This window comes from Ovis canadensis, chromosome 1 (assembly GCF_042477335.2).
Source record: "Ovis canadensis isolate MfBH-ARS-UI-01 breed Bighorn chromosome 1, ARS-UI_OviCan_v2, whole genome shotgun sequence".
Lineage (NCBI taxonomy): Eukaryota > Metazoa > Chordata > Mammalia > Artiodactyla > Bovidae > Ovis > Ovis canadensis.
In genome coordinates this window covers 102,769,453-102,786,956 of record NC_091245.1, presented here as the reverse complement: position 1 = coordinate 102,786,956, position 17,504 = coordinate 102,769,453, and the positions used below count along the sequence as shown (strand labels likewise).

General features: G+C 41.8%; 1 protein-coding gene across 2 annotated transcripts in view; it reads left to right on the top strand.

The window, feature by feature from the left end:
- THEM4 (thioesterase superfamily member 4) overlaps positions 1-17,504 on the top strand; it is a 51,640-nt gene that overhangs the window by 19,607 nt on the left and 14,529 nt on the right. The window contains exons 3-5 of one of the 2 annotated variants that reach the window (XM_069542612.1): positions 3,943-4,102; positions 5,105-5,215; positions 13,915-16,171. In XM_069542612.1, the coding sequence (XP_069398713.1) occupies positions 3,943-4,102; positions 5,105-5,215; positions 13,915-13,939 (296 nt within the window). In that variant the 3' untranslated portion in view covers positions 13,940-16,171. Of the gene's footprint in view, positions 1-3,942; positions 4,103-5,104; positions 5,216-13,914; positions 16,172-17,504 lie in introns of those variants that run through there. The other variant, XM_069542602.1, reaches the window with a different exon arrangement.

The window sequence follows — 17,504 nt, the reverse complement described above, 5'->3', positions numbered from 1 at the left end:
ATGTGTGCACCATATCCCTTTGGCCTACTTAAGGACATCCCTTCTCTGCTACATCTTTCTCATTAGCATGCAGACATGCCGCATCTCAGTTTCTTTCTTCCTAGTCTCTCTTAAACCCTCTCCAGGCAGACTCTCACTCACACCACTCCATCAGAACTACTGTCACCCATGACCTTCGTGTTGCTAACACCAGTGACCTCACTTAGCTTTTGGCACAGCTGACGACTCTTTTCTCCTTGAATGTGGCTTTCAAGACGCCACATTCTTCTATTTCACTGCCTCTTGCCTTTTAGTTTCTTTTGCCAGTTCCTCCTTGTCCTCAAACTTGGTGTTAGGATGCCCCATGTCTCCAACCTTAGTACTCCTTGCTTCACTATACTCTGTTGATAATCTCATTCAGTCACATGGCTTTAGAGGCCATCCAAAAGATAGCTTCCTAATCTAATGGTTGAAATTTAGTGAGTGGGTTCAAATTTTGCTTCCACAATTTAAAGCTGGGTTACCTTGGGCAAGTTACTTTACCTTTCCTTGCCTCAGTTTCCTCATGGCATTTGCTGAGTACTTCAGTATTTGCTGAAGGAATTAAACAAAAATAAAACCACCTTTACCAATAAAAATGGTAATTTACAAGTTTCTTTATAGAACTACCAGTATAGAGAGAAATAAGAATTAACTGTTTTACAAATGAGGGGGAAATTTAGCAGTTTGTAGTACTAATTCCATTCTAACTATTGAACACCTCACACAGTTAATTGAATATACTTAACCAGTGCAGTTTGGCTTCTATGCTAATAGCTCTACTTCAATTTCTTCACTTAAGCCACTAGCAACCTAATTGTCAAATTTGATGGACATTTTTCAGTCCTTACTGTGCTCAATCTAGCTATTAATTTCATTCTCCTTGAAATGTTTTGTCTGTTGGCTTTCACAAACTTCTCTGAGCAATTTTCCCTTTCTCCTTCTATCCACTCCGTAAATATCAGTGGTTTCCGGGGGTCAGTTCCCACATGTTTCTGCTCATCCTTTCATCCAACCTAACTACCCTCTCTTGCCTGAAACTTGACCCTCTCAGACTAGGAAGGAGTTTGAGGTCCTCTCTTCTACCCACACTTGCTTTCAAATCATTACTTCCTCTGCTTCTTAGAAAACCCCCATTCCTTTTGAGGTTTATACCTTCTGACTTTATCACCCTCAACTTCCTCTTCTTGTAGCTGTCATCCAACCTCTCCCTCATATGTTGAGCATTTCAGCGCCTGGTTAACTGTCTTCCTCTCTACCTAGTTCCATACACCATTCTCGGCAACCCAGCATCCACATCATGGCTACTCGCTTTATTTACCTCCTCAGAAACTTTCTTTTGCACAGCCCCAGCAACACACTCCCATAGACATCTTGAGCCTTTTCGTCTTCAGAAAATGCACAACCTCCAAATTCACACATTTAGACATCCTTTTTTTGACTACAACCTTTTTCCTACCAGCTTACTTGTGCAAAAGCCCTACAGAAAAAAATTATTTGGCCTCATTAAGACTGTCATCTCATCAAGTCCTCTACTTTCTCACTATCTCCATAGCCCTCTTTTATCTGAACTTCTTTAGCGTACTTGTGTGGGATAACCCCAGCCCTGGATGAATCCAGCCATCTGCCACCACTTACTCGCACAAGCCCTCACATAGCTGGAGAAAATCACCCCTTGACTCAGAAAATTTTGGTGGTTGTGATTTGATAGTGTTTCTGTGATTTTCTCACTCATCTTTTTTTTTTTAATATGCTCTCTTTTTTCAATTTTTATTTATTTATTCAGTTTTGGTTATGCTGGGTCTTCGTTGCTGTGTGTGCTTTTCTCTAGTTGAGGTGTGGGCTTTTCTCTAGTTGCAGCAAGCAGGGGCTACTCTTTGTTGCAGTACGCAGGCTTCTCTTGTTGCAGAGCACGAGCTCCATGGCCCACAGGGTTCACTAGTTGCAGAGTGTGGGCTCTAGATCACAGGCTTAGGTGGCACACGGGCTTAGTTGCTCCTTGGCATGTGGGATCTTCCCCAGCAGGGATCACACCTGTGTGCCCTGCATTGGCAGGTGGATTCTTTTACCAGTGAGCCACCAGGGAAGCCCCTCACTCATCTTTCTTATTGGCCTCCTTTCATCCCGCTGGCAGAGATTCTGAATGCAAATTTTTATCATGTTACTCCTCTGCTACCTTCAGTGTTATCTCATGTATTAAAAGACCAGTTCTTCTCAGATTTTAACATGAATATGAAGCAGCTGGGAATCTTGTTAAACTGTAGGTTCAGCTTCAGTAGGTCAGGAATAGAGCCCAAGAGCCTGCATTTCTAACAGACTCTCCCACCATCTTTTTTTTTCCCCATTTTTATGAGGTAACCTCAATGTTTAGTAACCTAGACCAGAAGTTTTGAAATCCTAAGTCAAAAATTAGAAAGACTTGAGTACTTGGGCCATCTCATGCGAAGAGTTGACTCATTGGAAAAGACTCTGATGCTGGGGGGGATTGGGGGCAGGAGGAGAAGGGGACGACAGAGGATGAGATTGCTGGATGGCATCACTGACTCAATGGACGTGAGTCTGAGTGAACTCCAGGAGTTGGTGATGGACAGGGAGGCCTGGCGTGCTGCGATTCATGGGGTCGCAAAGAGTCGGACACGACTGAGCGACTGAACCAAACCGAACAGATGCTTATCTTATCCTGAAGTCCCAGAATGTCAGAGTTGAAACAAACGTTAGGGGTCATTTAGATTTATCTACTTGCTGTATGGATAAAGTATGGAGAAAGGAGCAAATTCTAGGCCAAAGCTAAGTCACAAAAAATTTTCTGACTCCCAGGACAAGACTCTTTCTACTGTGCCATGAGACTGATTATCAATTTTAAGTTTCTTTGGCTCTTCAAATCATTCAATTTGTCAACAACTGCTAGAATGAACATAGTGTGTGCCTATGTGCCAGTTGTTGAGCACATGGAGTCCAAAAGACAGGGTGTCTGCCACCAAATGCTCAAGGCATAAATAACAGGCATCCTTTCTTGTCTTCCCCACTTCTCCCAGATCTTCTCATCTCATATCCTTTTCCAAGTTTGTAAATGTAAATCTTGCAGCAATAAAGGAAACAACATTATACATAGCAAATCATGATGAGCTGTAAAAGAAAGCTGAGAGTTTGGGGAATTAAATCTTAAAATGGATATGAAAGAAAAAATATGCCCTTCCCTCAGAGCAGTAGTTTTTAGTCTTTATTTTGAAGTTACCTACATTTTGACTCACAACCCAGAGCACACAACTTGTGCACAGTTGTGTAACTGAGAAAACATATCTAAATGAGTACACTAGTATTTATCCAGGATATATGTGAAGCATGAGGATTTTTTTTTAAAGTTTCTTTTTAAAGTCTTACAACCCACTAACTTGATTTCATGAACCATAATTGTTCTGACCCTGAGTTTCAGACTCAAGCATCATAATCACATTGAATATTGGGTTGAACTGGCTCAGTTTCTGATTCAGTATGATATCTATCTTCTGCTCAGGTTAAACTCATGTCTGCAAGGGAAACTTCTCTACTATTACATTCCTCACTTTCTTTAAATCCCATTTAAACTGCACTTATTTGCAGAAGGATTTCTGTCTGTATTTTATTATATTATTCCATATTCCCTTCACATTTATGTACTGTATTTCCTGATTGCCATGTGTTAGTACTTTGTTTTGATTTCATTTATTTTTTACTGTGTCCCCACTTAGACCAATTCCACAGGAGCAAATATCCTGTATTCTGTTTCTTTGGAACTCTCCCATCCCCTTCGATTTTGCACCTGGCTGGCATTTTAATCAATCATCCGCTGACCGGTGATTCTCGCAGGGAACAGGTATTTGCCTCTGACATGGTGTTTTTCCCATACCTGTTTCTCATGTGTGCATCCATCTGGTTGCCCTGCAGACCCACAGCTTGTGGAAGGAGAAGGATTATCACAGGCCCAGCTCTTCACCAGAGGCTTTGAGGACGGCCTGGGCTTTGAATATGTGATATTCAATAATAATGATGAGAAAAGGACAGTTTGCTTGTTTCAAGGAGGTCCTTATCTGCAAGGAATACCTGGGTAAGAATGATAGCCTAGAAATGTGGATCTAAGAGAGTATCTTACAGTATCACCTTGTATCAATGGACTACAATAAAGGCATTCAAGTGGTAATATAGACATATACATATATTTACTGACATGGATATATATATATATAGAGAGAGAGAGAGAGATGTAAATTATTGAATGACAAAAGCATAGGACATAGTGCAAGCATATAATTTTAGAGAGTATCATTAACATGTTAATAATGGTTTGTCATTAGATGGCCTTATAGGCTTCCCTGAAGGTGGCTCAGCAGTAAAGAATCCACCTGCAATGCAAGTGATATGGGCTTGATCCCTGGGTCAGGAAGATCCCCTGGAAGAGGGCATGGCAACCCACTCTAGTATTCTTGTCTGGAGAATCCCAGGGATAGAGGAGCCTGGTGGGCTACAGTCCATGGAGTCACAAAGAGTCAGACGCGACTGAGTGACTTAGCACACTTTCATCTAGATATATGCCCAAGAGTGGGATTGCTGGATCATATGGTAACTCTATTTTTAGTTTTCTAAGGATCCTCCATACTGTTCTCCTCAGTGGCTGTGCCAACTTGCATTCCCCCCAACAGTATAGGAGAGTTCCCTTCTCTGACCTAGCAACAGCAGCAGATGGCCTTATAATCTTTAGTTTCTTTTTCTTCTGTTTGTCTGCATTTCCTAAATTTTTAAACAATGATATATATAGTTAGTTTGATAAAAACATAAATTTCCTAAATTGCATTTTAGCTTTTTGCTTACTTGTGACCTGATTATTATTAGGTTCTAGCTTTGTTACAAATACTACAGTATTATGCTATGAACAAAACAAAGGTGTGAAGAACATGAACATAATTTGATATTTAGTACCTTGAACATGAACTATTAAATAAGTGGAACTTTCAGAAATAAATTATATTGGATGCTTGGATAATTTTTGTCTCTGAAAGGGCTGTTCTCAGAACTTCTGAATACCTTTCTCGTTTCCTCCTGTTGTACCTAGATTCGTTCATGGAGGTGCCATAGCAACAATGATAGATGTTGCTTTTGGTTCGTGTGCAGCTATATCAGGAGGAGCTGTCATGACTGCAAATCTCAACATCAATTTTAAAAGGTAAATTCATGGGTATTCTTTACTTCTTAGGTGTCATAAGTTGGATTCCCCAGCAGCAGACCCTGAGAAAAGGATTTCTATGCAAGAAAGAAAGTACTCCGAGAGGAAACTAGCTAGGGCATGGGAGAAGGACAGGCAAGGAAGTCACCCAAGGTTAGGCTCTCAGTCCTGCAAAGGGTAGCTTCATCCTGAACATGCAAAGAATTCCAGAGTGAAATGTGTACCTTGGGATTGTCCCTACCTCAGGCAAGGGAGCTGGAGTCTTCATATTCTCTCACACATTCATCATAAGAAAAGAACTACCCTGGGACCATAAATTCCCAAGTACTTCTTGCTCACAGTCTTTGAGCAGAGCAGGCTCTCAGAAAAGTATCCAAAAAGCAAAGGGAAAAAAGGATTGGAAAGAATCTGAGTGAAGCACGAAATACCACTACATAACAAAACATAAGTTTTATATAACATTACACAAAGAAATAAAAGGGCAGCAAGAAAAGTTTGGTATCCATCAAAAACAAAGCTCAGCATGATCTTAATTCTTCAATTATGCAGCTATACCTCTACAATTAATCAAATATTATGGATATTGGCATAAGCATAGAGAAGGAGACCAATGGGGCAGAACAGAGTTTAAAAACAGAGGTTAGTAGAGACGAGCTCCAAACAAGGTTCTGAGGGTTATTATTTCACACAGTAGGAAGCATGTAGGTAACAAAACATCTCTGTATTATATCACAGAGAGTTGGATGGCTTCTGTGGCAGTCATCAGGGAGCCATGCCTCATAGATTATGGGTTTATTTACTTTAAGTAATACTTATCCAGGTATGTCCTACTCAGGGCATTCTATAGAAGAAGACTCTTCTCCCTAGCATGTATCATTAGTCTATTTCAGGGGTCAGGATAACTTTTTCTACAAATCTTTTATGCTTTATGGGCCATACAGTCTCAGTAGCTACTCAACTCTGCCAGCATAGCACAAAAGCAACCACAGACAATACATAAATAAATGGGTATAGCTGTGTTCCAATAAAATTTTATTTTTAAAACAGGTAGCTGGCCAATGAGACATACTTTGCCAACTCCTGGTCTAATTACCTGCAGGCCCAGGGGAAAAAATTAGTCAGAGTCACTTGCCTCCTGGGAGTGTTCCTCTTTGCTCCCCACAATACACACACACACACATGCAGGGCCATTTGCCTCCTGGGAGTGTTTCTCTTTGCCTCCCACAACACACACACCAAAAAATTGGAGGCCAGCTGCTTTAACTTCCTCCTCCCCAACTGCCAATAATAGTAACTTCAAAATAAAAATAACTTAAACAAGATAGAAACTTATGTGAAAGAAATCTAGTATGGCAGCTCCAGAGATGCAGGCTCTTCCCAGCTCATCTTTTCACAGTTCAGAGTGGCAATAAGAGCTGTCATCACATGTCCTGCACAGCAGGATTGAGTAATAAGGATAGAGGTGTCTTCTCTCTTTCCAAGAGACTTCCTGTAAGTACTGTGGAACACACCCATTTAATCTCATTAGCATTAAAGGAGATTGGGAAAGTGGTTCCTTAACTGCTGTCACTGTCACCCCAGTTAAACTCAGTGTCATCAACTAACACAACTACAGACATTTTTAAAAATTTTTATTTTTTGTCTTCGTTGCTGCACAAGGGCTTTCTCTTGTTGCGGCAAGCAGCGGGGGCTACTCTTTAGTTGCAATATGCAGGCCTCTCATTGCAGTGGCTTCTCTTGTTGCAGAGCATGGGCTCTGGGACACACAGGCTTCAGTAAGTTGTGGCTTATGAGCTTAGCTGCCCTGGCAGCAAGTGGAATCTTCCCAGACCAGGTATCAAACCCATGTCCTTTGCATTGGCAGGTAGATTCTTAACCACTGGACCACCTGAAAGTCCACAACTATAGACATGTTAATAAATCCACACATAAATAATACAATATAAATTATTTTAAATACTAAAGCACTAATTAAAAACATAATTGGATTTAACTAAACATCAAATTAGTTTCTTCTAATTATCAAATTATCTCAGTGATTACAAATCTTATTATTTCATCTACACTTAACCTTGCATTTCCCAGGTGGCACTAAGGTAAAGAACCTGTCTACCAATGCAGGAGACATAAAAGACTTGGGTTCGATTCCTGGATTGGGAAGGACCCCTGGAGGAGGGCATGGTAACTCACTCCAGTATTCACGCCTGGAGAATCCCATGGACAGAGGAGGCTGACAGGCTGCGGTCCGTAGGGTTGCAAAGAGTTGGACAAAACTGAAGTGACTTAGCATACATGCACATTCCCATTTGCACAGAATTTTTTAAGTTTGATGTATTCCCCTTTTTTTTTAATTTTGTTGTCTCTGTCTTTGGTGTCATATCCAAGAAATCATTGCTGAACCAACATCATGAAGCTTTTCTCCAATGTTTTCTTTTAGGAGTTTTATAGTTTTAGGTCTTTCATATAGGTCTTCAGTCCTTTTCACATTATTTTTTTTATATGTGGTTTAAGGTAAGAGTCCAGCTTCATTCTTCTGCTCGTGGATATCCAGTTTTCCCAGCACTATTTTTTTAAGAGACCGTGCTTTCCACATTGAGTTCTTTTGGTCACTTGTAGAAAATCATTTGACCATATATGTGAGGGTTTATTTTTAGGCTTTCTGTGCTATTCCATTGATCTATATAGTCTGTCTTTAGCCAGTACCACACTATCTTGATTATTGTAGCTCAAACTACCGCACAATTGCACTCATCTCACATGCTAGTAAAGTAATGCTCAAAATTCTCCAAGCCAGGCTTCAGCAATACATGAACCGTGAACTCCCTGATGTTCAAGCTGGTTTTAGAAAAGGCAGAGGAACCAGAGATCAAATTGCCAACATCTGCTGGATCATCGAAAAGCAAGAGAGTTCCAGAAAAACATCTATTTCTGCCTTATTGACTATGCCAAAACCTTTGACTGTGTGGATCACAATAAACTGAGGAAAATTCTGAAAGAGATGGGAATATCAGACCACCTGACCTGCCTGTTGAGAAATCTGTACGCAGGTCAGGAAGCAACAGTTAGAACTGGACATGGAACAACAGACTGGTTTCATATAGGAAAAGGAGTACATCAAGGCTGTATATTGTCACCCTGCTTATTTAACTTCTATGCGGAGTACATCATGAGAAACGCTGGACTGGAAGAAACACAAGCTGGAATCAAGATTGCCGGGAGAAATAGCAATAACCTCAGATATGCAGCTGACACCACCCTTATGGCAGAAAGTGAAGAGGACCTAAAAAGCCTCTTGATGAAAGTGAAAGAGGAGAGTGAAAAAGTTGGCTTAAAGCTCAACATTCAGAAAACGAAGATCATGGCATATGGTCCCATCACTCCATGGGAAATAGATGGGGAAACAGTGGAAACAGTGTCAGACTTTTGTTTTGGGGGGCTCCAAAATCACTGTAGATGGTGACTGCAGCCATGAAATTAAAAGACGCTTACTCCTTGGAAGAAAAGTTATGACCAACCTAGATAGTATATTCAAAAGCAGAGACATTACTTTGCCAACTAAGGTCCGTCTAGTTAAGGCTATGGTTTTTCCAGTGGTCATATATGGATGTGAGAGTTGGACTGTGAAGAAGGCTGAGCACCGAAGAATTGATGCTTTTGAACTGTGATGTTGGAGAAGACTCTTGAGAGTCCCTTGGACTGCAAGGAGGTCCAGCCAGTCCATTCTGAAGGAGATCAGCCCTGGGATTTCTTTGGAAGGAATGATGCTAAAGCTGAAACTCCAATACTTTGGCCACCTCATGCGAAGAGTTGACTCACTGGAAAAGACTCTGATGCTGGGAAGGATTGGGGGCAGGAGGAGAAGGGGATGACAGAGGATGAGATGGCTGGATGGCATCACTGACTCGATGGACGTGGGTCTGAGTGAACTCCGGGAGTTGGTGATGGACAGGGAGGCCTGGCGTGCTGTGATTCATGGGGTCCTCAAAGAGTCAGACACTACTGAGCGACTGAACTGAACTGATAATGTGTTTTGAAATCAAGAAGTGTGAGATTTCCAACTTTTTCCTTCTTTTTCAAGATTGTTTTGGCTCTTTGGAGTCCCTTGAGATTCACGTAAACTTTAGGTGGATTTTTCTTTCTCTACGAAAAATGTCATTGAGGAGAGAACAAGATGGCAGAGAAGCAGGTGGACATGAAGAACATCTCTCTCACGGATACATCAGGAATACACCTTCAGACACAGAAGTGCATGCAGCACACCAGCTGAGAGCAGATGGGAGTACTTGACCAGCAGAAAAGAATATATAGAACCACGCAAAACTTGGTAGGATGAAGGAACTAGGGGAAGTAGGACTGGACCTGCCCTCGGCGGGTGGCAGTACTGAGGCAGGTGTCCGATCCCCACACTTGGGCAATTGTCTGAGTCAGAGGAGAAACGTTTAAGGCTGAGAGTAAGGCAGCTGCTTTGTAGCAGCCTAAATGGAATGAGAATCAGACAGTCCTTGCCACTGCCATACGCACCCCAGACAGGGATGCAGGTCCCCTGGAAGGCGCAGAGGCTGGGAGCTGGAGTTGTGGAGCAATCCCAGGGCGAGGGCTGCTGTTGACTGTGGAGAGACCAAGGGGAGGTGAGGAAGGAGACTGTGGTGGGAAATACCTGTGGAGGAAAGCCGGGCAGCCATGGAAGCCAGGCGATACTGCTGAGTCACACGTGGCAGGTGGAGCCATCACTGTCGCCTCTCTCTCCCCATACGTCAGCATTGGCAGCTGAACAATAGAGAGGCTGGCCCATCAAACGCCTGACACACTGAACTCCAGAGTAGGACCCCACCCTGGGTGCTCCTTTAAGTGACTGATACGCCAAACTACAGAGTAGGACCCCAGCCAAGGGGGCCCCTATGTGCCTGATACACTGAACAACAGAGAAGGGCCCCAGGCAAGGGAGCAAGCACTCTAAGTGCCTGAATGGATGGAGCTACAGAGAAAGACTGGCCAAAGAGGCCTTCTGATCGCCAGCTATAAGAGACTCGAAAAAAACTCTGAGAGTGCCATAACTCCTGTGGTGGAGGTGGTTCATGTCCCTGCACACTTGGTGCTGCCAGGGTCCCTGTAAGCCAAACAGCTACGCCACCTTCATGCTCAACTCTTACCGGGGCAGAGCTGCCACAGACCAAAAAAGTCTTGCATCTATGCGCACAGGGTTGCTTCGGTCCTGTCCAACTCTTTGCACCCCTGTGGACTGTGGCCTGCCAGGCTTCTCTGTCAGGGGGGTTCTCCAACCAAGAATACTGGAGTGTATTGGCCAATACTGGTTGCCATACCCTTCTAGAGCACTGTATTTCCTGCTGCCCTAGCCGCCAACTCCCCTGAGTATCCGGTGCTGCCAGAACCCCTGTGACCCAAGCAGCTGCATCATCTTTACACCTGGCCCTCACAGGGGCAAACCCAAGTCCTCCAGGGCAGCCTCAGGAGCAAACCCCAGTGGATGACCCACATGTAGAGGTGGAAATAAAACCACAGTTGAAACCCAGAGGCAGTGTGGCTACAGAAGAAGACCCAAAACCTTCCCACCAGATATACAAGCTGCAGATTAAATCTACACAATCAACTAGGCAGACTCTGTGTCTATGAAATATATAAAAGGACACTGAGAGCTCCCACAAAAGAAAACGCACTAGTTCTGATAGCTGTGGACATTGGAGACAAGAACACACAGGAGTAGGACCAAATTAGAATCTGAGCTGCCCCTACAGCAGGTCCCGAGACCAGCACAGTGTTGGAGGGCATCCTAGGTGAGGTGGACTGTGACTCCCAAAGGGGGAAAGGACTCTGACACCAGTGACTCAAGCAAAACATTTATTATTCTTATGTTTTGACTTGTTCTGTAGATTCTTTTGGATTTTTTTTCTCCCTTTTATAGTTGTCAATTTTATTGGCATTATGAAATCTAATTAAGCTTCTGAGCTTTTTTTTTCCTCAGTCACATTTTTTATTGTTGTTTTAAACCTCTGCCTCTATGTTGGGCTTTTGCAGTTCTGGGGAGTTTTCCTTTTTTTTTTTTTTTCTCTTTTCTCTTTTTTTTTAATTTCAATTTTTTATTTTTTAAACCTATTACTATTTTTCTACATTTATTCTTTTGTTTCCTTTTCCTACTGTTCTTTTCCCCTTGCAGTTAAGTTCAGTTCAGTCACTCAGTCGTGTCCAGCTCTTTGTGACCCCATGGACTGCAGCACGCCAGGCCTCACTGTCCATCACCAACTCCCAGAGTTTACTCAAACTCATGTCCATTGAGTCAGTGATGCCCTCCAACCATCTCATCCTCTGTCGTCCTCTTCGCCTCCTGCCTTCAATCTTCCCAGTATCGGGGTCTTTTCAAATGAGTCAGCTCTTCTCATCACATGGCCAAAGTATTGGAGTTTTAGCTTCAGCATCAATCCTTCCAATGAATATTCAGGACTGATTTCCTTTAAGATTGCCTGGTTTGATCTCCTTGCAGTCCAAGGGACTCTCAAGAGTTTTTTCCAACACCACAGTTGAAAAGCATCAATTCTTCAGTGCTCAGCTTTCTTTATAGTCCAGCTCTCACATCCATACATGACCACAGGAAAAACCATAGGCTTGACTAGATGGACCTTTGTTGGCAAAGTAATGTCTCTGCTTTTTAATATGCTGTCTAGGTTGGTCATAACTTTTCTTCCAAGGAGTAAGCATCTCTTAATTTCATGGCTGCAGTCACCATCTGCCACTGCAGATGGAGCCCCCCAAAATTAAGTCTGAAACTGTTTCCACTGTTTCCCCATCTATTTCCCATGGAGTGATGGGACTGGATGCCATGATCTTCGTTTTCTGAATGTTGAGCTTTAAGCCAAATTTTTCACTCTCCTCCTTCACTTTCATCAAGAGGCTTTTGAGTTCCTCTTCACTTTCTGCCATAAGGGTGGTGTCATCTGCATATCTGAGGTTATTGCTATTTCTCCCGGCAATCTTGATTCCAGCTTGTGTTTCTTCCAGTCCAGCGTTTCTCATGATGTACTCTGCATAGAAGTTAAATAAGCAGGGTGACAATATACAGCCTTGACATACTCCTTTCCCGATTTGGAACCAATCAGTTAGTTCCATGTCCAATTCTAACTGTTGCTTCCTGACCTGCATACAGATTTCTCAAGAGGCAGGTCAGGTGGTCTGGTATCCTCATCTCTTTCAGAATTTTCCATAGTTTGTGGTGATCCACACAGTCAAAGGCTTTGGCATAGTCAATAAAGCAGAAATAGATGTTTTTCTGGAACTCTCTTGCTCTCTTGCTTATTTTTTTTTGATAATCCAACGGATGTTGGCAGTTTGATCTCTGGTTCCTCTGCCTTTTTGAAATCTAGCTTGAACATCTGGAAGTTCAGGGTCACGTACTGTTGAAGCCTGGCTTGGAGAATTTTGAGCATTACTTTACTAGCATGTGCGATAAGTGCAATTGTGTGGCAGTTTGAGCATTCTTTGGCATTGCCTTTCTTTGGGGTTGGAATAAACACTGACCTTTTCTAGTCCTATGTCCACTGCTGAGTTTTCCAAATTTGCTGGCATATTGAGTGCAGCACTTTCACAACATCATCTTTCAGGATTTGAAATAGCTCAACTGGAATTCCATCACCTCCACTAGCTTTGTTCGTAGTGATGCTTCCTAACACATCTTGACATCTCATTCCAGGATGTCTGGCTCTAGTTGAGTGATCACACCGTCATGGTTATCTGGGTCTGTATTCTTACCACCTCTTTTGATATCTTCTGCTTCTGTTAGAGCCATACCATTTCTGTCCTTTATTGAGCCCATCTTTGCATGAAGTGTTACTTTGGTATCTCTAATTTTCTTGAAGAGATCTCTAGTCTTTCCCATTCTATTGTTTTCCTCTATTTCTTTGCACTGATCACTGAGGAAGACTTTCTTGTCTCTCCTTGCTATTCTATGGAACTCTGCACTTAAATGGGTATATCTTTCCTTTTCTCCTTTGCTTTTCCCTTCTCTTCTTTTCACAGCTATTTGTAAGGCCTCCTCAGGCAGCGATTTTGCTTTTTTGCATTTCTTTTTCTTGGGAATGGTCTTGATCCCTGTCTCCTGTACAATGTCACAAACCTCCATCCATAGTTCATCAGGCACTCTATTAGATCTAATCCCTTGAATCTGTCACTTCCACTGTATAATCATTAAGGGATTTGATTCAGGTCATACCTGAATGGTCTAGTGGTCTTCCCTACTTTCTTCAATTTAAGTCTGAATTTGGCAATAAGGAGTTCATAATCTGAGCCACAGTCAGTTCCCAGTCTAGTTTTTGCTGGCTGTATAGAGCTTCTCCATCTTTGGCTGCAATCTGATTTTGATATTGACCATCTGGTGAAAATAAAACTAACAAATTGACCCAGTGAATAAAGGAAACCAAAAATTATATCTACCAATTAAGAACAAAACTAAAACACAAACTGGAAAACAAAACTAAAGCAAGGTGCCAAATGGGAAATAAAGCAATGAAAATAAAACTAACAAATATGTTGAGAGGAAAGGAAAGAAAGAAAAGAAAGAATAGATATGCAATAGTTAGTTTTGTTCTTAACTGGTAGATATAATTTTTGGTTTTCTTTGTTCACTGGGTCAATCTACTGACTTTATTTCTGTTGACTGTTTTGATTTTGCTTATGGGTATATAAATGCTGAGCTGGAAGAAGCACAAGCTGGAATGAAGATTGCTGGGAGAAATATCAATAACCTCAGATATGCAGATGACACCACCCTTATGGCAGAAAGTGAAGAAGACCTAAAAAGCCTCTTGATGAAAGTGAAAGCGGAGAGTGAAAAAGTTGGCTTAAAACTCAACATTCAGAAAATTAAGATCATGGCATCTGGTCCCATCACTTCATGGGATATAAATGGGGAAACAGTGGAAACAGTGTCAGACTTTATCTTTTGGGGCTCCAAAATCACTGCAGATGGTGATTGCAGCCATGAAATTACAAGACGCTTACTCCTTGGAAGGAAAGTTATGACCAACCTAGATAGCATATTGAAAAGCAGAGACATTACTTTGCCAACAAAGGTCCATCTAGTCAAGGCTATGGTTTTTCCTGTGGTCATGTATGGATGTGAGAGCTGGACTATAAAGAAAGCTGAGCGCTGAAGAATTGATGCTTTTCAACTGTGGTGTTGGAGAAGACTCTTGAGAGTCCCTTGGACTGCAAGGAGGTCCAACCAGTCCATCCTAAAGGAGATGAGTCCTGAATGTTCTTTGGAAGGATTGGTGCTGAAGCTGAAACTCCAATACTTTGGCCACCTCCTGCGAAGAGTTGACTCATTGCAAAAGACTGATGCTGGGAGGGATTGGGGGCCGGAGGAGAAGGGGACGACAGAGGATGAGATGGCTGGATGGCATCACCGACTCAATGGATATGAGTTTGAGTGAATGCCGGGAGTTGGTGATGGATAGGGAGGCCTGGCATGCTGTGATTCATGGGGTCGCAAAGAGTCGGACACGACTGAGTGACTGAACTGAACTGATGGGCGTATATGTATATGTTTATATTCAGTCACACTTTTTATTGTTGTTATAAACCTCTGTCTCTATGTTGGGCTTTTGCAGTTCTGTGGAGTTTTCCTTTTTTTTCTCTCTCTCTCTTTTATAACTCTAATTTAAACCTATTATATTTTTTCTATGTTTATTCCTTTGTTTGCCTTTCCTACTATTCTTTTCCCCTTGCAGTTAATCTTTAATGTATATAAATCTTCTTCATCTACCTCTGTTTAACTTTGCATGTCTATTCTTTCTTATTTTTTCCTTTCTTTCCTTTCCTCTCAACATATTTGTTAGTTTTGTTTTCATTTCTTTATTCCCCGCTTGGCACCTTGCTTTAGTTTTATCTTCCAGTTTGTGCTTTAGTTAGTTTTGTTTTTAACAGGTAAATACATTTTTTTATTTCATTTGTTCTCCAGGTCAGATAACTGTACTGTATTTTTATGGACTGTTTTGACTTTGCTTTTGGATATATATGTATACTCCATTATTTTAATTACCATTTGCCTGATTTTGTAACTGCCATTTGTCTGGGGTTCATCTTTGCTTCAGAGAAGGTGATGGCACCCCACTCCAGTACTCTTGTCTGAAAAATTCCATGGATGGAGGAGCCTGGTAGGCTGCAGTCTGTGGGGTCGCAAAGAGTTCGACACGACTGAGTGACTGCACTTTCACTTTTCACTTTCATGCTTTGGAGAAGGAAATGGCAACCTACTCCAGTGTTCTTGCCTGGAGAATCCCAGGGACGGGGGAGCCTGGTGGGCTGCCGTCTATGGGGTCACACAGAGTCGGACATGACTGAAACGACTTAGCAGCATCTTTGCTTTCTCATTTTGGGGTATTTGTTTTAATCTTACTTAGTGCCATAGCAAACCACTTGTGGAATCTTCATTCCTGACCAGAGGTCAAACCCTGTGCCTTTGGAGTGGGAGCACTGACTCCAAGACCCTAGACTCCCAGAGAACTAACCCTAGGGAGTATCAAATAGTGAAAGCTCACACAAAGGAAACCACTTGAATACAAGACCCAGCATCACCCAACCACCAGTAGCACCCTGTGCAGGATGCCTCATCTAAACAACAAACAAAACAAAAATATAAGCCCAATGATCAGTAGACAGGATCACCACCTCACTCAACCTTGCCCAGCAGAGGCAAAACAAACAAACAAAAAACTCAGCACAAATCTCACCCTGTACAAAGCTTACACAAAGCACTGGACCAAACTTAGGAAGGCAGAAACCAAAAGGAAGGAAGAATTCAGCGTTGAAGCCTGGGTAAAGGAGACCTCAAACACACACACACAAAAAAAATAGTGAAAAGGCACAGAAATACTATACAAATGAAGGAAAAAGTAGAAACACAAAGTCCAAATAAATGAAGAAGAAATAGTCAAAATACCAGAAAAAGAATTCAGAATAATGATAGTAAAGATGTTCAAAAACCTTAAAAACACAATAGAGAAAAATGCCATTGACATTTTAATGGGGATTGCCCTGAATCTGAAGATTGCTTGGGGTAGTAATGACATCTTAAAAATATTGAGTCTTCATTATCAGAGAAATGCAAATCAAAACCACAATGAGGTACCATCTCATGCCGGTCAGAATGGCTGCTATCCAAAAGTCTAGAAACAATAAATGCTGGAGAGGGTGTGGGGAAAAAGGAACCCTCTTACACTGTTGGTGGGAATGCAAACTAGTGTAGCCACTATGGAGAACAGTGTGGAGATTCCTTAAAAAACTGGAAATGGAACTGCCATACAACCCAGCAATCCCACTGCTGGGCATACACACTGAGGCAACCAGAATTGAAAGAGACACGTGTACCCCAATGTTCATCGCAGCACTGTTTATAATAGCCAGGACATGGAAGCAACCTAGATGTCCATTGGCAGAAAAATGGATAAGAAAGCTGTGATACACATACACAATGGAATATTATTCAGCTATTAAAAAGAATGCATTTGAATCCGTTCTAATGAGGTGAATGAGACTGAAGCCTATTATACAGAGCGAAGTAAGCCAGAAAGAAAAACACCGATACAGTATACTAACGCATATATATGGAATTTAGAAGGATGGTAACGATGACCCTATATGCGAGACAGCAAAAGAGACACAGATGTAAAGAACAGACTTTTGGACTCTGTGGGAGGAGGCGAGGGTGGGATGATTTGAGAGAATAGCATTGAAACGTGTATTATCATATGTGAAAAAGATCACCAGTCCAAGTTCCATGCATGAGACAGGGTGCTCAGGGCTGGTGCACTGGGATGACCCTGAGGGATGGGATGGGGAGGGAGGGGGGAGGGAAGGTCAGGATGGGGGACACATGTACACCCATGGCGGATTCATTGAATGTATGTCAGAAACCACCACAATATTGTAAAGTAATTAGCCTCCAATTAAATATATATATATATATATATATATATATATATATATAGAGAGAGAGAGAGAGAGAGAGAGAGTCTTCTAACTAATAAACACAAGATGTCTTTCCATTTATTTGTGTCTTTAATTTCTTAGTCTTCTGTCTCCTTGATTAAGGTTATTTCTAAGTATTTTATTCTTATTGATGTTGTTTTTAATGAAAGTGTTTTCTCAGTTTCTTTTTTGGATTGTTCATGGTTCATGTATAAAAATGCAATTGATTTTTTATGTTGATTTTATATCCTGCAACTTTGCTGAATTTGTTCATTAGTTCTAACCGTTTTTCTGTGGAATCTTTGGGCGTTTC